This window comes from Nicotiana tomentosiformis, chromosome 5 (genome assembly GCF_000390325.3).
Source record: "Nicotiana tomentosiformis chromosome 5, ASM39032v3, whole genome shotgun sequence".
Taxonomy (NCBI): domain Eukaryota; kingdom Viridiplantae; phylum Streptophyta; class Magnoliopsida; order Solanales; family Solanaceae; genus Nicotiana; species Nicotiana tomentosiformis.
Genome location: NC_090816.1, coordinates 101,631,218 through 101,654,821, shown reverse-complemented (window position 1 = coordinate 101,654,821; position 23,604 = coordinate 101,631,218). Strand labels below are relative to the sequence as shown.

At 38.9% G+C, this 23,604-nt stretch overlaps 2 protein-coding genes and 1 long non-coding RNA gene across 4 annotated transcripts; 2 read left to right on the top strand and 1 right to left on the bottom strand.

The window, feature by feature from the left end:
- The first annotated feature begins 453 nt into the window (after positions 1–453).
- Positions 454–3,007, top strand: LOC104085409 (receptor-like protein CLAVATA2). The gene has a single exon (XM_009589428.4). It carries the CDS (start codon positions 666–668, stop codon positions 2,940–2,942), a length of 2,277 nt encoding a protein of 758 aa, XP_009587723.1. The 5' UTR covers positions 454–665; the 3' UTR covers positions 2,943–3,007.
- Positions 3,008–3,019: 12 nt separating this feature from the next.
- LOC138891596 (uncharacterized) lies at positions 3,020–3,499 on the top strand. The gene is made up of 2 exons (XR_011407967.1): positions 3,020–3,153; positions 3,308–3,499. It is a non-coding gene; the product is annotated as an uncharacterized lncRNA (long non-coding RNA).
- A 557-nt stretch (positions 3,500–4,056) lies between these two features.
- On the bottom strand, positions 4,057–19,794 carry LOC104085408 (protein TRIGALACTOSYLDIACYLGLYCEROL 3, chloroplastic). 2 transcript variants are annotated; one of them, XR_011407966.1, is made up of 11 exons: positions 19,255–19,775; positions 16,541–16,669; positions 16,167–16,262; positions 15,986–16,063; positions 15,818–15,879; positions 15,613–15,688; positions 15,181–15,288; positions 5,058–5,233; positions 4,891–4,975; positions 4,276–4,484; positions 4,057–4,162 (listed from the first exon to the last, which is right to left on the bottom strand). XR_011407966.1 is itself a non-coding variant. In XM_009589427.4 (10 exons), the coding sequence occupies exons 1-10, from the start codon at positions 19,474–19,476 to the stop codon at positions 4,446–4,448; spliced, it is 1,071 nt and encodes a 356-aa protein (XP_009587722.1). In that variant the 5' UTR covers positions 19,477–19,794; the 3' UTR covers positions 4,057–4,445. The 2 variants fall into 2 exon arrangements, 1 of the variants encoding a protein (XP_009587722.1); XM_009589427.4 differs by having other exon boundaries at positions 4,057–4,484; positions 19,255–19,794.
- Positions 19,795–23,604: the final 3,810 nt, after the last annotated feature.

Here is a 23,604-nt window from a genome sequence, read left to right as displayed (position 1 = left end):
TAGGTAGCCACTTTAATGGGTTCTTTAAAATACAGTCATAATTTACAATTTATTTATAATTTAGTTAGATGATCAAGCTTCAGACCTGCTTCTTCTTGTGCTTCGTCTCCATACTGCTAAAAGTTGATACTTACATTTAAATAAATTAGATAACTTTTCAGAAAAAAAATTTGAAGTTTAGATTTATGTAGTTGGTCAAATAATATTTTGTCAAAGTACTGAAGCTAGAAACAATGTCTAAATGATAATAACCAAGAATATATAGAGTCTAGAGAGAGTATATTTATTATATATCAAATTTTGTATTTTGCACTTAAAGATTTGCGAAAGCCCAAGCAAATTGGAAAAATGATGATAAAAGGGTAGTATGGTACTTTTGACTGTGTAGAAAATATAGAGGAGTGTGCCTCGATAAAATATGAGGGCGCCCTTAAAAAAAAAAGGAAACAAGAAACAAGAAAGAATGTTGGTTCTCTAGTGGCGACTCTCAACGAAGTACCTACTTTCAGCTTAGTCTCTATCTTCACTACTGATTCCTTTCACACTCACCCTGTAACCCTCTCTTAGGGACCCCCATTTCCCCTTTCCCTTTCCCTAGCACCCCCAACAAACACACACACGCGCACAAACAAAAACACATTTCACAAATCTTCTCATTTTCTTCTATGGCAGAAACATGGGGTTCAGTTTTTGAGCCTTGTAGAACCTCTCATTTGCTCAAAGTTTCATTCTTTTTACTCTTTTTCTTGTTTTTTCCTTTCTTGAACCCATTTTCCTCTGCATTCGCTGCTTCTTTTGATGGTAAATCAAAAGGGGTTGTGAATCTTGAAGCTGTAAATGGTAGTACTGGACTTGACCCAAATGACATGGCTATGCTTTTGCTGTTCAAGTTACAGCTCCAAGATTCTTCTCAGAGCTTATCAAGCTGGGATGTTAATGTTCCTGTTTCAAACTGGACCGGTGTGACCCGGTCCAACCAGACCGGCCGGGTCACTGGACTCAACCTCTCCCGGTTCAACTTGTCTGGCCAGGTTCATACTTGTTTGTGTAATCTCACTTTTCTTGAAACCCTTGTGTTGTCTCACAACAGCCTCAACAGTTCAATACCATCTTGTTTGTGGAAGTTGTGGAGCCTTAGGACTTTTGATCTTAGCTATAATTTGTTCGCTGGTGAAATTCCTAATACATTTGCATCCATTAGCCAGTTAATCGAACTTGACCTTAGTCATAACATGTTGAGTGGTGAAATTCCAATGTGGATAGGGAATTTCTCAATGACACTTGAGAATCTTAACTTGGGTTTTAACAGTTTTCATGGAGATATACCTAAGAGCTTGTTAAACTTGATGTCATTGAAATATCTGGACTTGTCCCACAATAATTTGATAGGAAATGTAGGTGATTTTTGCCAAGCGTTGGTCTCACTTAACCTCGAGTCAAATTTGTTATCGGGTACTTTGCCTTGTCTATATGCTTCGAGGGAATCACTCACGGTTCTCAATTTAGCGAATAATTCGATTCTTGGTGGCATACCAACATGTATCTCTAGTCTTGGTAGTTTGACACAGCTCAATTTGTCACATAATGAGTTGCGATATGGTATTTCGCCAAGATTGGTTTTTTCGGAGAAGCTGTGTGTGTTGGACTTGAGTTATAATGAGTTATCTGGGAAGATTCCAAGTAGGATCGTCGAGGCATCAGAGAAGTCTGGACTTCTACTTCTTGACCTGTCAAACAATCAATTCTCTGGTGATATTCCTGTAACAATAACAGAATTAAAGAGTTTGCAAGCATTGTTTCTCTCTTACAATCTTCTTGTGGGCGAAATACCAGAAAGGATTGGTAATTTGACCTATTTACAGGTGATTGATCTCTCACATAACCTCCTCACTGGGTCGATTCCTGTGAACATCGTCGGTTGTTTCCAACTACTGGCACTGATACTAAACAATAATAATCTTTCTGGGGAAATTCAGCCTGTGCTTGACGCGTTGGATAGTCTAAAGATATTTGATATAGGAAACAACATGATTTCGGGTGAGATCCCACTGACATTGGCAGGGTGCAAGTCTTTGGAAGTTGTTGACTTGAGCTCTAATAATCTCTCGGGATCTTTAAATGATGCGATAACCAAATGGTCGAACCTCAAGTTCCTCTCCCTTGCTCGGAACAAGTTCAGTGGATCTCTGCCAAGTTGGCTGTTTACATTTCAGGCTATTCATACTTTAGATTTTTCTGGAAATAAATTTTCAGGCTATATACCAGATGGTAACTTTAACACTAGTCCAAATTTCTACAATGGCGACGCTAGAAAAACCATTCCTGCAGTACCGTCAATTTCAGCTCGAAGACTAGACGTCAAACTCTCCCTTGTTGCTGATGAAACTAGTTTGAGCTTCAACTATAATCTCACAACCACAATTGGAATTGATCTGTCTGACAACTTGCTTCATGGCGAAATTCCAGAGGGTCTGCTCGGGTTAAATGGTTTGGAATACCTTAATTTGTCATATAATTTTCTTGATGGTCCAGTTCCGGGGAGTTTAGAGAAGCTGCAGAAGTTAAAGGCTCTTGATTTGTCACATAATTCTTTATCTGGTCACATCCCTGAAAACATTACTGTCCTCGGAAATTTGACAGTTTTAAATCTGTCATATAATTGCTTCTCTGGTGTTATTCCCACAAAGCAAGGTTATTCGAAATTTCCAGGAGCATTTGCTGGTAATCCGAACCTATGCATGGAATCATCTGGTAATGGCTGTCAGAAAACTTTTCCAGTAGAGCCAGGGAAGAAATTTAAAGAAGAAATGGAAGAGGGACCATTATCAGTTTGGGTTTACTGTATAAGTGCTTTAGTTAGCTTCTATGTTGGTGTCGTTGCTCTATTTTGTTCATCTCGAGCAAGAAACTACATTCTGCAGACAAAAAGTTTAGCAGATTGAAAGTGATGAGAGATCATTGTACAGTAACTTATGAATTGTATCATATAGCAGCTGCTTTCAAGCTTTATCTTGTTTACTAACCAGCCATTTTTTTATTAGTTTTAACTCTGGACTATGAAGGGGAGCCTTGGCGTAACTGGTAAAGTCGATGTCATGTGATCAGGATGTCACGGGTTCGAGTCGTGGAAACAACCTCTTGCAAAAATGCAGGGTAAGGTTGTGTACAATATATCCTTATGGTCTGGTCCTTCCCTGGATCCCGCGCATGGCGGGAGCTTAGTGCACCGGGCTGGCTTACTATGGTTCATGTTGGTTTAGTTGAATGTGATCTTTCAAGCATGTCTGAGAACAGTTTGCTCTTACAGGTTTTATCAAGAAATCGGCGAGATACAGGTGTCACTGACCCATAGTTTCTCTTTGAACTTTATATTTAGAATTTTGTGTGTTAAATGCACATGGAATCTTAGAGCTCTCAGAGTTGTAGTGTCATTTGAAGCAAAAATCGAAGTATGCAAAGTTCTATGAAAACCCAGGGGGTTGATTAAAGGTATGCAAAAGTATTCTATTTGATGAGTAGAAATATTTTATTTACTCCTGATTCCAGTCACTTTAACTTGTGATAGAAGATTTTCAGAATTCATTCTGCAATTTTATCATTTGTTGCAAGCACCATAAGAAAGACATCTTATTTGCTTCCGAATTTATTGGCCCGACTAATCTGAATTCACACTGGTTAAATCCAGTAAAAGGATAACACAACGACCTATTCTAAGGGTGGGTACCAGCGCCCAACACTAAACGATATGCTCGTTGAGTTGCAAAGAGTATTCCAAAACAATGGCTTTCCATAGCAACTTTCCAATACAATCACATAGCATCTGTTCGATATATATTCCTATATTACCTCAATAACTTAAACAAACAACCTTTCTCAAGCTAGCTTTCGGATCATGTCAATTTCCGAATCATCGGTGTTCATGCATGGAAAATTTATCTTCCATAGGTAGCGTCATGGAATTTATTCCTTACAAGTGTTGCAGCAAGAATTTGTCCTTATCCATGGGAATAATTTGGTAGTGGTTATAAAATAGTCAAAATTTCTATAATATAATAATAAAGCCAAAAGAATCACTTTATTTCTGCATAATTCCTTACTATCAAGATGCTATTGTACAATGAGGCCATAATTGGATTTCTCGACAGTCTACCTCAAGACCCAACTGCAAAAACGAATGTGAAAAAAGAAGGAAGAATAAGATTAAAATAGAACTAGAAACTTTTTCTAAGACGTGCAGATTCATGGGATTTGGCTCAGCAAAATAAGAGCTGCAACCTTAGTCCAGAAGATGTGACTGTCAGATCTCCCATTAATCTAACTGTTGTGGCTTGATAAGGTCAGCTTTAAAACCACCAGCAAGTCTACGATGTTCATAAGGTAATGCTAACTCCGAGTTTCCAAAATGGAAGACCAAGTATTTTGCGTATTTGCAGTAGTTATAGAAGCTAATACTTAATAGGACCATCCAAGCTCCCTGATGCGAACTGACAGATATGAAACAAACAACGGTTTAAATCTTACCATGTGCCAAATAACCAGAAGAAAACATGTAAATTTTCCATCAAACGAATATATATGTGTCTACCCATTCAGATATGCAGTTAGTACTCCTTCAAAAATGCTTTTGACATATTCTGTTTAAGTGAACTTTGACCTATTTTCATGAGGATAATTTTAACTTATAGAAGTACTTTTTGTATAGTCTCTAAATATCTAGAATTTTGATTAATTTAGTTCGATTTAGTGACAAATTGGAACGAACGGACCAGTTCGTAAATAGAAGGTTGATTTGATAGCACAGTTAGTTTAATCTTACTCCTTGCTGATGAAATAAGAGAAATCAGCATGCAGTTTTTTCGGAAACAAAAACCGAAGCAAGACCATCTTTACCTGCCGAACAATAGGATTAGTTGATGTTGAGAATTCATGAGTCATTCCTTGCCAGACAACTTTTCCTTCATAAAGAAATATTAGCCTGCACAAAAGGAACCTCCAAGTTAATAAAAGTTTGCAGCATATGCAACTTCAACATGCCTTCCAACAACAAGAAACCGAACCTGTCAACAGCTCTTTTAATAGTACTGTGTTGATGAGTGACGACAACATAAGATGCAATCTTCTCAGGCTTCCCAAGTGCATCCTCGCCTGTCACGTGAACCGAGCGAATAAGATCTTCCACAACGGTTGATGCAATCGGATCAAGCCCCGCTGTTGGTTCATCATATAATAGCACCTACTCAGCAGTGCATGTAATATAGATTACTAAATATGTTCCAAATGTAATAACTATTTCCTACCAGCCAAAAAACATGAGGGAACCACTTTGACGTCAGAATTTTCAGAATCATCTAAAACTGAAACGGCATGGTTTTTCATCCAAAACAACAAAAAAGGAACATACAACGCATGGTTACATAGGGTATCATGTGATATCACTCAGAAAGTAGAAGACGAACTCCAACAAACAGCATCACGGATGTCCAAATGCTGGTTTTTAAAGGACACTATCACCCATTCGTTTCCCTTAGCTCTGTTACCTATATTGCTTTAACAGCATGGTGCGGGCTAATCTTAAATGAAGGAACAAATAATTTTGCAGATATTAATAAGAAAATATTTAAATAAAGGGAAAAAATCAGGCCAATTCTCTCTCTCTCCCTCCCTCCCTCCCACTGAGAATTATTTCAGAAATACTAAAGCTTGGGAATACCAGAGAGAGATTTATCGGCACAAGTTACTGAAAGTTCTTTTTAAAAAAAGGGAATTAACAAAATCACTTGGTTCTCGTTGTTTTTACTTTGTGAAGTAAAAGATATTGTGCTATCTTTCTGAAAAGCATATAGTTTTCTTTTTTTTTATTGGTAAACCAAGTAATCCTCGAGCCAAATGTCTCACAGTTCGAAACTCGGCAAATAAAGGGCCCACCCATATATCTTTCTCCGCTTAAATACCAAGCGTTTTGTCCGTAGCAGGGTTCGAACTTTGAACCCGTAACATGCGCCTAACCCACACATTATTGCAGCGCTCTTACCACTAGACCAACCCTGAACAATCTGAAAATCATATAGCTTTCACATAACATGCTCACGAATCCTCCACATTTTTTCTGCAATATCCTTATAAATGTCAGTAAACCACACCTCCCCTTGTTACCAATACTCACACTATCCTTGGCTTCTCCCTCTCGTTCCCTTCCATATTACCAACACATGTTCCTCGGTCTCCCCTCGCACTTACCTGCCACAACTGTGCATGCATTAAGTGTCCTCCCACTTCATAATTTTAGCTCTTAAAAGTCAGTCCTATATAAACAGTTTTTTCCAGCCAATATATCATACAACATACCAGTGTAGTCCCAAAAGGAGTAGAGTGTACGCAGACCTTACCCCTGCCTTTAAAAAGCCAGAGACACAGTTTCCGGAAGACCCTCGGCTCAGGAAGGAGAGAGGGGAGGGGCAATAACAAGCAAACAGATCTGACAACCAAAGCAAAAATACGAAACTAACAAAAGGTAATGCAATCAGAAAACCAAAACACAAGACAACAGCAAGTAGTAACAGAAGACTAGGGTACAAAAAAAAACACGGAAGGCACCAAGTGGTGTATCAAAGTTACTGCTACAAACAAGGACAACACTCGACCACCTAACCCTTTATCTTAATTCTCAACCTCCACGCCTTCCTATCCATGGTCATGTCCTCAGTGAGCTGGAGCAACGCCATATCTTGCCTAATCATCTCTCCTCAATACTTCTTCGACCTGCCTCTACCTCTTCGTTGGCCCTCCCATGCCAGCCTCTCACACCTACTCACCGGAGCATCAGTGCCTCTCCTCTCCACATGCCCGAACCATCTAAGTCTCGCCTCCCGCATCTTATCCTCCACAGAAGCCACACCCACCTTGTCCCGAATAACTTAACTTCTAATTTTATCTAACATGGTTTGCCCGCACATCCACCTCAACATCCTCATGCCCGCCATCTTCATCTTTTGGACATGGAATGTCTTGACCAGTCAACACTCCGCCCCATACAGCATAGTCAGTCTGACCACCGCTCCATAGGAACTTACCTTTAAGTTTTGGCGGCACATTCTTATCAAACAAAACACCGGAAGCGAGCCTCCATTTCATCCATCCCGTCCCAATACGGTATGTGACATCCTCGTCAATCTCCCTATTCCCTTGTATAATAGACCTAAGGTACTTGAAACTCTCTCTTAGGAATGACTAGTGAATCAAGCCTCACGTCTTCCTGAGTCGCGCCACTGAACTTGCACTCCAAGTATTCTGTTTTGGTCCTGCTCAACTTGAAACCTTTAGACTCCAAAGTCTGTCTCTAAACCTCTAACCTCTCGTTGGCAGCACAACGCGTCTCGTCAATCAGTACAATGTAGTGTTGTTAAAAGCGACCGCTTCCTTGCTTAAAGCGAGAAGCGATGCGAAGCGAGGCATCTGGCGCTTCTCTGATCTGAAGCGTATCAGGTACAGAAAAGCGATCGCTTCCCCTGAAAAAGCGAGAAGCGAGGAAGCGAACACAATGACAGAGCGCTTCTCTTTATAACTGGGCTGCCAACGTTAATATTAAAAAGACTCTCTTTTTTTAAAAGACCATCGAGCAGCAGCAACAGAGGCGACCTAAGGTTCAAGTTTTCTATACTTTTCAACTTCAAGATCATCAAGTTTGGTCCCAGGTATGTGATTTCTTCCTCCTCCTCCTCCTCTTCCTCCTCCTCCTCCTTCTCCTTCTCCTTCTCCTTCTTCTTCGTTTTCTTTCACTGTTTTAGTGTCCAAATAGCAGTGAAATGCTGGTGAATTTTTTTTTCCCTTTCAGTTCTTCTTTTTTTCATTCTCTTCTTCTTCTTCTTCATTTTCTTTCTCTATTTCAGTGATAAATTGCAGCGAAATGCTGCCCATTTTTCGTTTCAGTTATACTGCCATTTTTTCCATATCATTTATTCTTAGTTCTTATATCTTTTTATGTGTTATTTAGTTGTTCTTTTAATGGCACCAAAAGACGATAGGAAAAACCCGGCTTGTGCTTGGAACGCTTCGCTTCTTGCTTTAAGAGAAAAGGGACTTGTCGCTTTTCCTCGCCTCACGCTCTTCACAACACCGGTACAGTGTTATCTACAAACAACATGCACCACGGCACCTCCCCTTGAATGTGACTCGTCAGCGCATCGATCGCCAGGGCAAACAGAAATGGGCTGAGGGCTGACCCTTGATGCAGCCCCATCACAACCGGGAAGTGGTCTGAGTCCACTCCCATTGTCTTCACTCGAGTCTTAGCACCCTAGTACATGTCCTAAATAGCTCTAATGTATGCAACAGGAACGCCTCTAGCCTCCAAATATTTCCACAGCATCTCTCTCGGCACTTTATCGTAAGCCTTCTCTAAGTCGAAGAACACCATATGTAAATCAATCTTCATCTCTCTATACTGCTCCATCAACCTCCTAACAAGGTGAATAACTTCTGTAGTCGAACGCCCCGGCATAAATCCGAATTGGTTCTCTGAAATAGACACAATCCTCCTCACCCTCAGTTCCACCACCCTCTCCCATACTTTCATAGTATGGTTCAGTAGTTTGATCCCCCGATAGTTGTTGCAATTTTGGATATCTCCCTTGTTCTTATACAACGAGATCATCGTACTCCATCTCCATTCCCCGGGCATCTTCTTCGTACTAAAAATGATATTGAATAGCCCAATTAGTCATTCCAAGTCCGCCTTACCTACGCTTTTCCAGAATTCCACCGGGATTTCGTCTGGTCCGGTCGCTCTCCCCCTGCTCATCTTACGCATAGCCCACTCTACCTTCGCAACTTTAATCCGCCTGCAATACCCAAAGTCCTGACAACTCTCGGAGTTTTCTAGGTCCCCCAGCACAATATTCCTATCCCCCTCATCATTCAGGAGTTTATGGAAGTACGCCTGCCATCTCTGTCTAATCAGAACCTCGTCCAACAACACTCTTCCTTCCTCATCCTTGATGCACTTCACTTGGTCTAGGTCACGGACCTTCCTCTCTCGCACCTTGGCTAACTTGTACAACTTCTGGTCCCCTTCTTTGCCTCCAAGTTCCTCATACAAGCGCTCAAATGCGGCAGCCTTGGCCGAAGTAACTGCTACCTTTGCTTTCTTCTTAGCCACCTTATACCGCTCCTTGTTCGTCTTCTTCTCCTCCTCGTCCATGCTTTCCACAAGCTTCAAATAAGCCACTTTCTTGGCTTCCACTTTACCTTGGACCTCAATGCTCCAACACCAGTCCCTTTAGCGGCCACCAGAAGGGCGCTTCGAGACCCCCAATATCTCCCTAGCAGCCTCCCTAATGCAATTCGCAGTCGCGGTCCACATACCACTCGCGTCCCCACTGCTCCTCAATGCCCCCATAGTTATCAGCCAATATATCATAAATCTAAATAAAGAAGTCCCAACTAATGAAAATATTTGATGGCTATGCACATACTTCGTATGCATCAATGTGAACTAATAATGCTAAACCATTTACCCCTCGCTCTTACCTTCCACAACTATGCACATATTACGTGCCCTCTCACTTCATATTCTTGTTTTGAATTTTACTTCTTAAAAGTTCATGTTAGTTAATTGTTATGTAAATAAGCATAGTCCTACATGGAATAGAAGTAGTTTAGGTAATGTATATTGTTAAAAATAGGGGTACTTGTATTATAATTAATGTACATCAATAATATAATTTTACGAGTTATTAATTCCCACGTGGTATCAGAGCATCGGTGAGAAACTCCAGAAAGGTATACGGACCACACTTAATCCCAATCCGTATTTATGTCGGTTTAAGTTATCATTGTCTGTCATCACCCCATTATTCTTTTATATCTTCTTTGTCCTCTATTTACATCCCTAAGTCTACAGGTGAAAGCATTGTCTCATCCAAGATGGCGACAGGCTATGATTGACGAGATGTTTGCTTTACATACGAGTGGTACTTGGGAGCTTGTTCCTCTCCCTTTAGGTAAATCTACTGTTAATTGTCAATGGGTTTATGTAGTCAAAGTTGGTCCAGATGGCCAGGTTGATCGACTTAAGGCCCGTCTTGTTGCCAAAGGATATACTCGGATATTTGGGCTCGATTACAGTGATACTTTCTCTCTCTTGGCTAAAATAACATCAGTCCACCTTTTTCTATCCATGGTTGTTGTTCGCCATTGGCCTCTCTATCATCTGGACATTAAGAATGTTTTTCTTCACGGTGACCTTGAGGATGAAGTTTATATGGAACAACCACCTGGTTTTGTTGCTCAGGGGGAGTCTCGTAGCCTTGTGTATGTAAAGAATAGCACACTTCACGAGCGTGTCCAAGTTTATTACAATAAGAACACTTGGGTATATTCCAAAACGACCCCTGCCTCGTCTATTCTCCATAGTTTTAGATGCCCGATTTTCCATTGTTTGGGATACGAGAACAAATGAGTCAAGTGTTTGTGATGAGATCGCGATGACTTGGTGCTGCAGCAAGGCAAAGTAATCGAGAGAATAATTCATCAATTGTAGGGACAGTCGGACTAGCCAAAATCTGGTCACGAACTGAATCAAGGTCATTAGGAAGTCCAACGAGGGGGAATCAGGCTAGGCTGTGACTGATCTAGAAGAGGAAGCGTAGCTGGCACATTGAACCATGTCTGTCAATGGTGAAAGATAGCCCTAAAGTGAGGGCAAGAACTAGAAACATCTTCTGTCGTTACTCTTGTTGCTTTTCAATACTAGCAGAAACTGGCATCAATTTTTCAAATTCTTCCATGACTGCATGTACTTGTCTTATATTATGCAAGCAACCACCTGGTTTTTTGCTCAGGGGGAGTCTCGTAGCCTTGTATGTCGCTTGCATCGGTCACTTGATGGTCTAAAGCAGTCTCCTCGAGCCTGGTTTGGTAAGTCCAGCACAGTTATCCAGGAGTTTGGCATGACTCGTAGTGAAGCTGATCACTCAGTGTTTTATCTGCATTCTGCTTCAAGTCTCGATATTTATCTGGTGGTCAATGTTGACGATATTGTTATTACCGACAATGAACATGATGGTATTACTAAATTGAAGCAACATCTCTTTCAACACTTTCAGAAGGATCTGGGCAGATTAAAGTATTTTCTGGGTATTGAGGTCGTTCAGCCTAGCTCAGATATTGTGATCTCACAACGGAAGTATGCCTTAGACATTCTTAAGGAGACAGGAATGACAGGCTGTAGACCTGTTGACACTCCGATGGATCCAAATTCTAAACTTCTGGCAGGACAGGGGGAGTCGTTTAGCGATCCTGCAAGATATAGGCGGCTGGTTGACAAATTAAATTATCTCACATTGACTTTACCTGCCATTTCCTTTCCTGTGAGTGTTGTAAGTCAGTTTATGGATTCTCCTTGTGATAGTCATTGGTATGCAGTTGTCCGCATTTTTCGGTATATAAAATCGGCTTCAGGCAAAGGGTTATTGTTTGAGGATCGAGGCCATGAGCAGATCGTTGGATACTCAGATGTTGATTGAGCAGGATCACCTTCTAATAGACGTTCTACGTTCGGATATTGTGTTTTAGTACGAGGCAATCTGGTGTCTTGAAGAGCAAGAAATAGAATGTAGTTGCTCGATCTAGTGCAGAAATAGAATATCGAGCAATGGTCATGGGAACATGTGAGCTAGTTTGCATCAAACAGTTGCTCAAGGAGTTGAAATTTGATGAAATAAGCCAGATGAAACTTGTGTGAGATAATCAAGTTGCCCTTCATATTGCGTCAAATCCTGTGTTCCATGAGAGAACAAAACACATTGAGATTGACTCTCAGGAGATATTGCTACAAAGTTTGTGAAGTCGAATGATCAACTTGCAGATATTTTCACCAAGTCCCTCAGAGGTCCTCGTATTAGTTATATATGTAACAAGCTCGGTACATATGATTTGTATGCATCAACTTGAGGGGGAGTGTTAGTTAGTTGTTATGTAAATAAGCATAGTCCTACACTAAGTTGCTCTGACACGGCAATTTCGTTGCCGCACCCGTGTCGACACGACACTAGTATGGGTGTGGGTATGGGGATTCGTTCCGAATCTGATCAAACAATTTTGGGTACTTTGACCACGACAGACAGAAAAATTTGAGATGAGATACAATTTGATTCCCAAAATCAGAACCAAAACTAGGGAAGAAAATAGCATACCTTATCTGAGAAATCAATCATTTACTTATCTACAACTTGAGAACAAAAAAGAAATCCAAACTTACAAGCTATACGCAAGTATTCCTCAAAATTTCTCATAATTTAGACTTTAGAGGTATTTTTATATTTTTATTTTTTGAATTATTTTTAGCTGGATCCCTGCAACCGTATCCGTACTAGGATCCATATCCCCGAATCTTAGAATTTACATCTCGAAGGATCTGACCTGTAGATCTGCACTCGTGTCCGATCAACTTAGGTCCTACATGGAATATGAGTAGTGTAGGTATTGTGTATTGTTATAAATAGCGGTACTTGTATTATAGTTAATGTACATCAATAATATAATTTTCCAAGTTATTAATTCTCACAGTTCCGTCCTATATAAATAGTTTTTTTTCCAGTCAATATATCATAAACCTGAAGGCAAAATACATAGTTTACCCCTGACTTTGAGGTCAAATCTCTGTGACACACCTTTCCACGGAAAACCCTTTACACACCCAAACTTTTCAAAGTGCATCTAATACACACCTCTTTTTCTACGCGGCATGAGTGTGCTTAACAAGAAGAAGCGCGTTAAAGTCTAAAATTTTTGTCCCAATCCATATTTAAGTGCCACGTGTTAAAACTTAAAGACTTTTTCCCTTTCTTTTAAAATTGTTTGCTCCTCATCGTCTACCCCTTAACGCGTCGTCCCCCTGCAACCCCACGTCCTCTAGTTTTCTTTCCCAAACCCCTTTCCCCGTTCGTCTTCTTCCTCATGCCAAAATAGTATTGACATAATTGTCTTTTTTTATTCACAAATCTGTGAAGAACTCAAAATTTATCATTTTACCAACATCCAATTTTGCAATTTCTTGAAAGTTAAACTAATTTTTTTGTTTTCTTTTTTCTTTTGAATTTCAAGTGCCATCATCATCTTTAGAAGTTGTAGTGGTACCAGATGTGAGCTCAATTTCAGAAATATCATATCCTTTCGGAGGAATAGGAGTGACAAATTGGGGGATTTTTCAGAATAATGCAGAAGTTTTCTCCGACCCGACACCGATGACATTGACCCTGATGTTACCAGATTTCCTTCTGCGCCAATTTCATTGCTAAGTTTACTGGTGATTTTATTCTTCTTTCAGATTAAGAATTTTTTGTTGAACAAGTGAAAAGGGACTGTGGTGTTCACGTGTTTTGTTTGAAAGTTGTGGTGGTAATCATGGAAAGTAGATGGTGGCAGCTATGGCAGTGGTGGTGATAAGGTGGTGGCAGCCATGGATTTTTAATTTTTTCAGGGGTATACTTGTAATTTTTCAGGGGTATACTTGTAATTTTAAATATTTCTTTTTAGAGTTTAATGGCACTTGTCACAGATTTATTGGTGCCTGGCATAGAATTGTTGAGAAAAAGTGGCAAAACACAGAAGAGGTGTGTCACAGGGATTGACCTCAAGGTCGGGAGTAAACTACATATTCTGCCTAAACCTAAATAAAGAAGTCCAACTACTGAAAATTATTTGACGGCTATGCACAAATTTCGTATGCATCGATGTGAACTAATAAAGCGAATCATTTATAGAAATTGCAATGCTCAATGATATGGATAAAGCTGAATTTCACTACACATTTCATTTAAAATAGTTGATTCTGTTATAAAAAAGGGAGCCAATGGCCAGCCTAGAAGGCTCAATTCTTAAAGATGTCAAGTTGATTCTTGTTACCCTAGTCTCTCACCAAGGATTTCAGTTTGAACCTATTTTCCATCTGTAATCATCTGGACATCATTAACCAAAAAAATTTTAACTTCGTAATTTAAGGAGGCTTATTTCCATACTTGGCAGAGATAGAGGTCTGTCAAGACTAAAATTACATTGTCCAGTGCACCATGAAGTAAAAAGACAGGAATGATTATACCTATTATCAAAAAAGACAGGAATGATTTTACTTGATAAAAAAAAGAAAATAATAGAATTAAATAAACATACCATCCCTGTGGTCTCTTGAGGTTTAAAATATTAAACAAAGCTTCCTTCTTCCAAGTCCGGGTAACAAATTGGATTTATTTGCTCCTTATGCATTAACCCATACTTTTGTATAGTAAAATTATTTTTGATTATCTCGTAGCTTCTTTTATTTTTAGAGATTTCAGTAAAAACATCCATCGGTAGTATTCTTTTAACAAATATAACTATCAATAAATACAACTAAGCTTCAATCCCAAGCTAGTAGGTTCAGTTATATGAACCCTCACTAACCATGTCGTTCAATTTAGACCCGTAAAGCTACAAAATTTATAATGCTAAGGGTTATGACAAAAAATATTTAATGATAGTTTGACACTGCACAATTCAACAATAAGCTGCATCCATCAATTTTGCAGGCATCCTTTTCTTTTGATACACACATATCATCTTCATGCCATAAAATTTATCAGTCATTAAACTTGCCCAGAAGATTAGATGCGAACTTATTTTTGCATTTCCATCTTTGGACATCAAGTCCTTTTCTCAAACAATACAAAAAAAAGTCCTCAGAGTAAGAGTGAAGTCACCTAAAACCAACAGTTCCATAATAAATGCTCTCTTGATTACAGAGCTATAAAGAGGTTCAAGGTGTTTCAGAAGAATGGAGTACCTCAAGTTCAAAACAAGGACATCCCTAGAAAATTAATTAAGCAGCGCTCTCCATCACAAATTGTCCATTTTCACTTTTCTTAAGTCATTTTGACCAACTTTAGGAGTGAAATTGGAAGTGGATAACTCCTACTTTTAAAAATAATTTACCAATTCAGGGACAACATGAATGATTCTACAAATTGACTCCCAAAAAGCAAAGTGGATGATAATCTGGGACAAAGGGACTAACATGTAGCATTCAGACCACAGAGTAACCAGCATGAAGAAAAGCAGTGAACCAGATTACAACAATCCATTTAGCAGAAATACAAACGCAAGCCCAAAAAAAACTGATGATCATGCCATGAAGCACCTGGAACATACCTCTGGCTCTACTACGTCTTTCGTGGTATCAAAAATAATAGAGCGAGCTAAAGCAACTCTTTTCTTCATACCACCAGATAATTCAGAAGGTAACCGGTCTTCAACTTCCTGCATAGACATAAAACTGAAAATTGGCATCTGTGAAACCAATCATAACTATTTATATGAAATACTATAGCGATGAATCCTCTATTCTCTATTCGATTCAATTTGCCCAGAAAACAGCAGAGGACATTTCCGTACAGTGCGTGTGAGAGAGAAGGAGATCTTGAAATGATAATGCAAATAGCAATATTTAAGTTGGTAAAAGTCTAAAACTATTTTCATTGTTATAGTAAGTTGGGAACCTGGATGCATTTGTTTAATGCATTCATTATCTTTTGTAATAAGGAATTTAATGCATCATTTATAAATGTTTATCGTTGCCCATACCTTCAACCCAACAGCAGCTAAAGTTTCAGTTACAAGCTGTGCAATTTGATCCTCTGGCATAGTTGAATTCTCATATCTAGAATTCCAAAGAGAAGAATAGCCAACAATCTCTAATCAGTATAGCCAAAAGAAAAACTTCTGATTCAGCAGAGCTGAGAAAATCTTTTCTTTTTAATGGATAATTAGTGAACTGAGAGTATCTTACAGCAAGAAACCAACATTTTCACGAACAGTTAAGGAATCAAAAAGTGCAGCACTCTGAAACACCTGTTAAGGGGATGGAAATGTTTATAAGATAATAAGAACATTCAAGAAGTACCTCTACAGTCCATTTCACCGGACAACCAAAAAAGCGATAGAACATATAACTTACTAAGCCAATCCTAAGCCCAGAAATTTCCTCATCACTCACTAATCCATTGCGCAATTTACCTCGGATTAAGACTTCTCCCTGCATTCAATGAAGTCTATTAGCAGAGATAAGGGGATCTAGAATCACATTTTTATAAGTGGCACAGCTGTATTCTGAAACGAGAAAAACAATACACACATACTTTATCAGGAGCAAGAAGGCCGGCCATTATCTTTAAGATTGTTGATTTCCCTGTACCAGAAGGCCCAATTATTCCAACGGCCTCACCATGTCTGATCTGTAACAGAGGGTAAAGATGGTGATTAAAGGTTATCAGCACTTTCACAAACACAAAGAATGAGAAGTCATGAATGCAGAAACCAATAACCCAGAAAGGAAATAAAACAATCATTTTTACTGTAGCCAGCCAACTTTCTTTCGTTAAGTATAGTTTCCTAACCTTTACCTTTTATTGATCTTTCAATCATAATCCATAAACAAAAATGGAAAAAACTCCTAAATTGGAAGACCCAATCATACTGCATACAAGCAGTTTCTGAAGTAATGAAAGTTCACCTTGAAGCTAACACCTCTTAAGATATGCTTGTCGCCAAATGACTTGCACACATTTCTGCACTCAATGAGCACATCTGACTCATCCTCAGGCTCTCTCAACAAGCTCACATTCTCCAATTTAGCAGATTCCTGCAATTCAAACGAGACAAAGAGAGCTCAGGGAAGATACAGTAAACTAGGCAGGATTCAAATGTTGTCAACGCCTGCCAAATGTAAAGCAACTCATATATGTTCTGATCAAAAGATTATATCCAGCAGACATTTATCTGGAAAAATCACCCCACCCCCACCCACCCCCGCGGGAATGTTGTAATAGAAAGTGAATGGGGATTCCAACCGAAGCAACAAGTATGTATAAGTACCTAATTTTAAAGGGTACCGGAAGAATTTCCAAAATCTGAAAACCAAAACTAAATGCTTCTTGAGTATTTTTAATGTCATTATGTTGTTGAAGACATAATTAAGTAAAATAAAAGTGTATTCTCTCTACCAGCTTAAGCTTTTAGATGAGATGGTCACACACTTCAATATGGTATCAGAGCAAGCAAAGGTCCTTGGTTTGAGTCTCACCACCACACAATATCAAAAAGAATTCATGTTCTTGGCTCATCAAAAAGAATTAAGGCAGCATGTGAGGGGGTGTGTTGAAGACATAATTAAGTAAATAAAAGTGTGTTCTCTCTAACAGTTAAAGCTTTTAGATGAGATGGTCACACTTCAGCATATGTCTTAGGCTTGACCACTTGGGTCGTTCTTAGATTGGCACCTCTCCAAAGTGCAATGGAGATCATATGTTAGACACCCCATCAGAGGAGGTTTTGACTTGCGTATAACAAAACGGATTCTATTAGCAACTTTTCTAACGACAAAAATCAAGTCTTATCAATGTTTGAGCACCCTTGGCATACCCCGACTCAACCAGTTATTGCAGAAATCTCTCCCCTTTATTTGGAACTCTTTTTCTCCAAACCAACTACTCACCTTTATTTGGAACACTTTTTCTCCAAACCAACATAGATGTCCACCAGCATTCCTCTTAACCCCACACTATTTAGGATAAGTGTTATGCTTACTCATGGTTCACGTCTCAGCCTTCTACTGTTCGTCTTCTGCCTATGTTCTTCTCTCTCTTCCCCCTCCCCCTCCCTACAAAAACCCACTCTACCTCGCTCTTTCAGACTGATCTTGTTTTGGTGTTTAACTTTTTAAAGCACTTAAGGAAAGTTCATCTCTACACAAATATCTATGTTTGTTTGTCCGTGAAGATGAACAGAATGTGATATTTCAGATTGGTGTTTAAAGTAATACAGGTGATATTTCCAATAGTATTAGTAATATTCTTATATTTTCTTGTTCCTAGAGCTTTGTTATTACACGTTGTGTCATTCTTCCCGGTAGTATTAGTACTATTCTTGCATTTCTTATCTCTAGGTCTTTATTATTATACGATGTGTCTTGTTTCTCTTGTTGTTGTTATTGTTCCTTGAGCCGAGGGTCTATCGGAAACAACCTCTCTATCTTGATAGGGGGTAAGGTCCACTTGTGGTCTACGTACATATTATTCTCCCCAGACTCCACTTGTGGGATTACACTGGATTTTTTTTTTTGTTGTTGTTATATTACATCCAATATGAAAGTCGTCTTTCTAGATTTGATTGAAAGAAATTTTCCCATGTTAAAGACAATAAAATATTGGGAATATCTCACCAAGCAAGATCTTTCTTTTCTTTCTTTCACGAAGGTGGTGTGCGACGAGTATGTGCTACTTCCCACCAACACAGGTATCGGGTAACTCTGCCTACCAAGGCTAATGCAAATGTGAAGAAATCACCTAGTGTGTTTGCCTCTGCTAGGATTTAAACCTAAGACCTCATGTTTTTCCTCCAACTTTATTAACCACTAGGTCACACCCTTCTGTGCAAGCAGGATCTTTTTTCTCATACCAAATGGAGCCCAAAGAGAAATGTGGACAAAGGTATAAGCAACATTGCAATAATAAGTGACCAAGTTCCTAAACGCCATTATGGAACCATTAGGATGCAAATATCAAAGATAGACATTTCTATTTCGGCACTTCAACTTATTCTACATTATCTCAACCCTCGACCACCTTCCTAATAAAACCAGAAAATCAACTGATTAAACAGAGTAATTTCAGTAACTACCTCAATTTGACATGATTCATGAAGCTCAAAGACATGCCACTAGTGCTCTCGCTATTCCGATTCATATGGCATTCTTTCCAGTTTAGGGTGTCCTAAAATGTGGTACACCATTCCATTTCTATACAACTTCCACAAGTCTCAAGAATCCAAAATCATTAAGCTATCAAATTTCAACTTTGATGTGATGTTTCCTACCAAACTAAATTATGAGCGATTATTTTCTTCTGCTATTGCCAATACAGCTCACAAATCCAATTTAACATCCTAAACTTTGTTTCCCGTCAAATATTATCATATAAAATGGAACAGATGAGCTACTATAAAACAGAACCCAAAGCAGAAACTGGATAATTTGGAAGTCCCAAAATCAAAAAAGGGCAGTCCGCTGCATAAAGCATCCGCGTTAATGCAGGGTCACCCATGTAAGCAGCCTACCTTGATAGAAGTATGATTTCACGGCCTGAACCCGTGACCTATAGGTTAACACACGGAGACAACTTTACCGTTGCTCCAAGGCTCCCTTTCAAAATCAAATAATTAAAATCTTACATTGAATCTCGAGTTGCAAAACCGATCAGAGTCAGCAGCTTTGTAGTCCCGAGGAGGTGCAACACAAGCACAAACAGTCTTCCTATTCCACAGGGGACGCACCAAGAATGGCTTTTCTAAATTACTACACGAAGAAGAAGAAGAAGAAGAAGAGAGGCCACTGCTGCTATTGCAAATGTTGACAAAAGAAGTCGACACAACCGAACCCGCAAAAGAAACCATTGGGTTTCGCGGACCAAAAACCCACTTTGGAGAATTCAAGATGGGAAATTGTGGCGATGACCCAGATCGAATTTGGACTCAAAAACCATGTAATTTGATCAAATTTAAAGGATGAATTTGCAAAACTGTGGAGAAATGATAATTGGTTAAGTCAAAAAAAAAAGAAAAGAAGGATGTTTTGAGGCTTGAGCAGTATTAAAGAAGAGTGATCGGAAGAAGAGGGCGGAGAGGGAGAGGAGTCTAACGTCTGTTTATATTTGTTGGTTCCTTTCCTTGTATTGTTTATTTGCATTTCTTTTTGTCTGAAAATTTGAAAGTGATCTTCTCCCACTTACTATCCAGCGAATATTCTATGTCAAAGGGGGTTGGTTTCTAGAGTTGTAATATTATGTGATATGAACCATTACAACGTTAGTAGCCGGTCCATTTGCTCAATAGTACTTTGCCACTATCCTAGTCGACAAAAATAGTTTAGTGGTAGTGTAAAACTAGTCTAATGGCAGTGTATAACTCAGCCAAGACTTCAAATTAAGTTCCTCTTTCTGTTGGTTGCTTCATCATTTAATGGTAGCAAGTGCACTAAACAAGTCACTTAGATACTCCTTCCATACCTATTCACTAATAATACGTGAAAGGAGCAAATCAAGCACAAACTAGTTATTCCCTCCGTGACTGAATACAAAATAGTAAAAGAAAGAAAGTAAAACTTTTGAAATATGTGATCTAAAATAAATCATACATATTTTGTGTAGTTATATATCGTCTCATTAAAAATAAAATAAATATTTCAAAATTAAATTACTTCTATGTAAGGAAAATATGATATTCCTTTTGAAGCAGACTAAAAAAGAAAATATTGGGCCGCAAGACGTGCTAGATTTACCTCAACAATTGCATTGCTAGCGCGCTAGCATTTTTCTTTACTATTAAAGGACTACTAGTCGTAACATGCATATGTACTAGTATTTAGGGGTGTTCATAGTTTCATTTAAACCCGTAAAAATAAAACCAAATTATTTAAGTCGATTTTTCAAATATCAGAATCAAACCAAATTAAATAAAAAAAATTTATTAGTATGGTTTTTGTCTGTTTTCCTTATATTTGAGACATACACGGCTAAGTACATATTCCGACGACTATATTCCAACATAGCACTATCAAATCGATTACTCATCATTTACCAAAATATATTGATGATAGTTAAATTAGATAGTGATGAATAATTTAAGAACTCAATTAAAGACGAGTTATTTTTAACATGAGACTGATTCTTGGACTTAGCAAAATAAAGACTATTAATCAAAAAAGTATGTGAATGCAAAAACTAAATTTGCTATAGAAGCAATAACTAGACTATAAACTAAGAGTGCAAACAGTTAATATGTACCATAAAATTTTTAAAAAATTATATAAAATTATACATATATGTATGTAAAAATAAGTTCTAAATTAGATATTTTTCTAAATGATTTTTCTGTTATTTTTTGCTTAAAACTAAAACCAAACCAAATTTGATCAATTTTTAAAATTCAAAATCAAAAACCAAATCAAACCAAAACATTATCAGTATTTTATTCGATTTAATTCAGTTTTCGATTTGGTTCGATTTTTCGATTTTTCATGACAACCCTACTAGTACTAGTAAAGAGACTATTATAGTTCTTGTATGCTGACCTTTTCTCATACTATTAAAGGAATTGCTATTTTTGTAACGCGTATTGCAATATTGAATAGGAAAAACGATATTGAATTTAAAAGTGATGGATCGAAGTAGAACGTAATAAGTTCCCGATAATGGACTGCAATGATCAAACGATCACACTTCAAGTGTAAATATCATATGTTTGAGATACTAGCACTTAACTGGATCCTACTACTTTTAACTACTCCTCCCATTAATTGTGGGAAAAGAAAAACATTGACAAATAAAATGCATTAGAATTACTTTTAACTACTCTCCCATTAAGTGTGAGAGTGGGCGAAAGGTAGTGTATACGGTCGAAATAGATTTCGGCCTTCCTATATTCGATCGAGTTCGAGTGTTAAGAAGTCGGAATGAGATTTTGGGAATGAGCTTTGAGGTCGGTATTAACGAACCTCGAGCCCGAAGATCGCTCGAGGAGGCGGCTCGATAATCCTATCGAGCCCATGACTGAATTGATCTGCTAGGCACTGCTTCGAGGTCGGAAATGCGCGACGCCCATCTCGAAAGTCGAACTCAATCCAAGACCGAAGGGCCCGACCAGGTAACGAGTTCGAGCTAGTATCGAGCTCACAGACAAGAACCGTTGCAACCACTCCAAGAGAGAGAATCTTGGTAGGAATCAAGGAAGAGACAAGTCATCATGGGTCTTCCACTACATATTTTACTTTATTGTATTTTGGTAATGACCCTCTTCTATAAAAGGGGAATCCTTGTAAGCTAGAAGAGAGAGAAAAAAAAGATCACTTCTTATATCGATAGTTATCCCCTTGTGCTTGTTTTACTGATTCATTCTTTTTGCTTATTATTTTCGTTCTTACAGTCAACAATACACATATTTCCATTTCTCTACGCGATTTATATCAAGTTGTATCGCATATCCTTAGAACCATCCACAAATCTAATGTTATCCGATTTTTTTCGGTAAACAGTTTGGCGCCCACCGTGGGGCTAAGGATAACAGTGATCATTTGATATAAACCTAAAGTACACGCCAGTTTGTAACTTCAAATCAGCAATGGCTTCACCTATCGACCACGAAGCCGGCTTTCAAGATGAACCAACAACTTGGCACCCGGTGCCAGAAGACCACTCGATGAAGGCGCTGAAGCTCGAATCGAAGCACCCGAAATTCGAGCCGAAGTATCATTGGATGTCAATTCACAAATAGCTTTAGAGGCGAATCAGCGTTCCGAACCGGAAAGGAGCATTCAGGGTGGTACTCGATCCGTAGCTCGAGACACCCATAACATGGAGGAGATCGGAGTCAGCTTATGGATGATCTTCGAGATGTTACAAGCCCAGCAAATAGCGATAGCTCAGTTGTAGAGCCAAACTCAGGTACAAAGCAGGCTGGAGCCCAATCCGCTTCGAGAAGTCACCCACAGAACGGAACCAGCCATGGAGAAGCCAAATGAGCACGAATCAGGGACTACTCCCGAAATTACTAAATTGCACGAGGAACTCACAAAATGAGTCGAAGCCAACGATAAAAAAGTGGAAACATATAATTCCAGGGTCGACCAGATCCCGGGGGCTCCACCAATGATAAAAGGGCTAGATTCGAAAAAATTCATTCAAAAGCCTTTTCCCTCGAGTGCAGCCCCAAAACTAATCCCCAAAAAATTCCGTATGCCCGAAATACTCAAATATAACAGAACGACCGACCCCAACGAGCACATCACTTCTTACACGTGTGCTATCAAGGGCAATGATTTGGAAGATGATGAGATCGAATCTGTATTATTAAAAAAATTCGGTGAAACCCTGTCAAAAGGGGCATTGATATGGTATCATAATTTACCATCTAACTCCATTGATTCTTTTGTTATGCTTGCAGATTGCTTCGTAAAAGCTTATGCCGGAGCCATAAAAGTCGAAACCAGAAAGTCGGACCTGTTCAAGGTAACGCAACAGGATAACGAGATGCTAAGGGAGTTCGTAGCTCGTTTTCAAATGGAACGAATGGATCTGCCACCAGTCACAGACGATTGGGTTGTTCAAGCTTTCACTCAAGGTCTAAATGAGCGGAGTTCGAGGGCTTTGCGGTGGCTGAAGCAAAATCTGATCGAGTACCCAGCTATTACTTGGACCGATGTACACAATCGATATCAATCCAAAATAAGAGTCGAAGATGACCAGTTGACTTCTAGGACCATTACGAAAAAATAAAAGTCGACCAGACACCGATACCAGCCATATAGCAGAAATGATACTACTGCTGAGTATCCGAGGCCTCTTTAAAATCAACCTCGTACACATGGGGGCTTTATCATTGAATGCATCTGTGATGATTATCAAGTTCGGTGCAAAGGAAGTTACTTCGTTATTTCATGACAAACAGTGTCTCAACGGGAAACGTTGTAAGGGCCGAACGGTCAAAACGAACCATGCTTATATAGTTGGCCCGAGCCCTGATGCAAAA

What these genes read in the sequence shown, in the direction of transcription:
- LOC104085409 (XM_009589428.4), top strand. Translation starts at nt 666, where the DNA reads ATGGCAGAAACATGGGGTTCAGTTTTTGAGCCTTGTAGAACCTCTCAT.
- LOC104085408 (XM_009589427.4), bottom strand. Translation starts at nt 19,476, where the DNA reads ATGGTTTCTTTTGCGGGTTCGGTTGTGTCGACTTCTTTTGTCAACATT. An exon ending in TAAGAGGTGTTAGCTTCAAG is followed by an intron (nt 16,263 to 16,540) that starts GTGAACTTTCAT and finishes CCTCTGTTACAG; the next exon opens with ATCAGACATGGTGAGGCCGT. An exon ending in ATTAAAAGAGCTGTTGACAG is followed by an intron (nt 4,976 to 5,057) that starts GTTCGGTTTCTT and finishes CCTTTTGTGCAG; the next exon opens with GCTAATATTTCTTTATGAAG.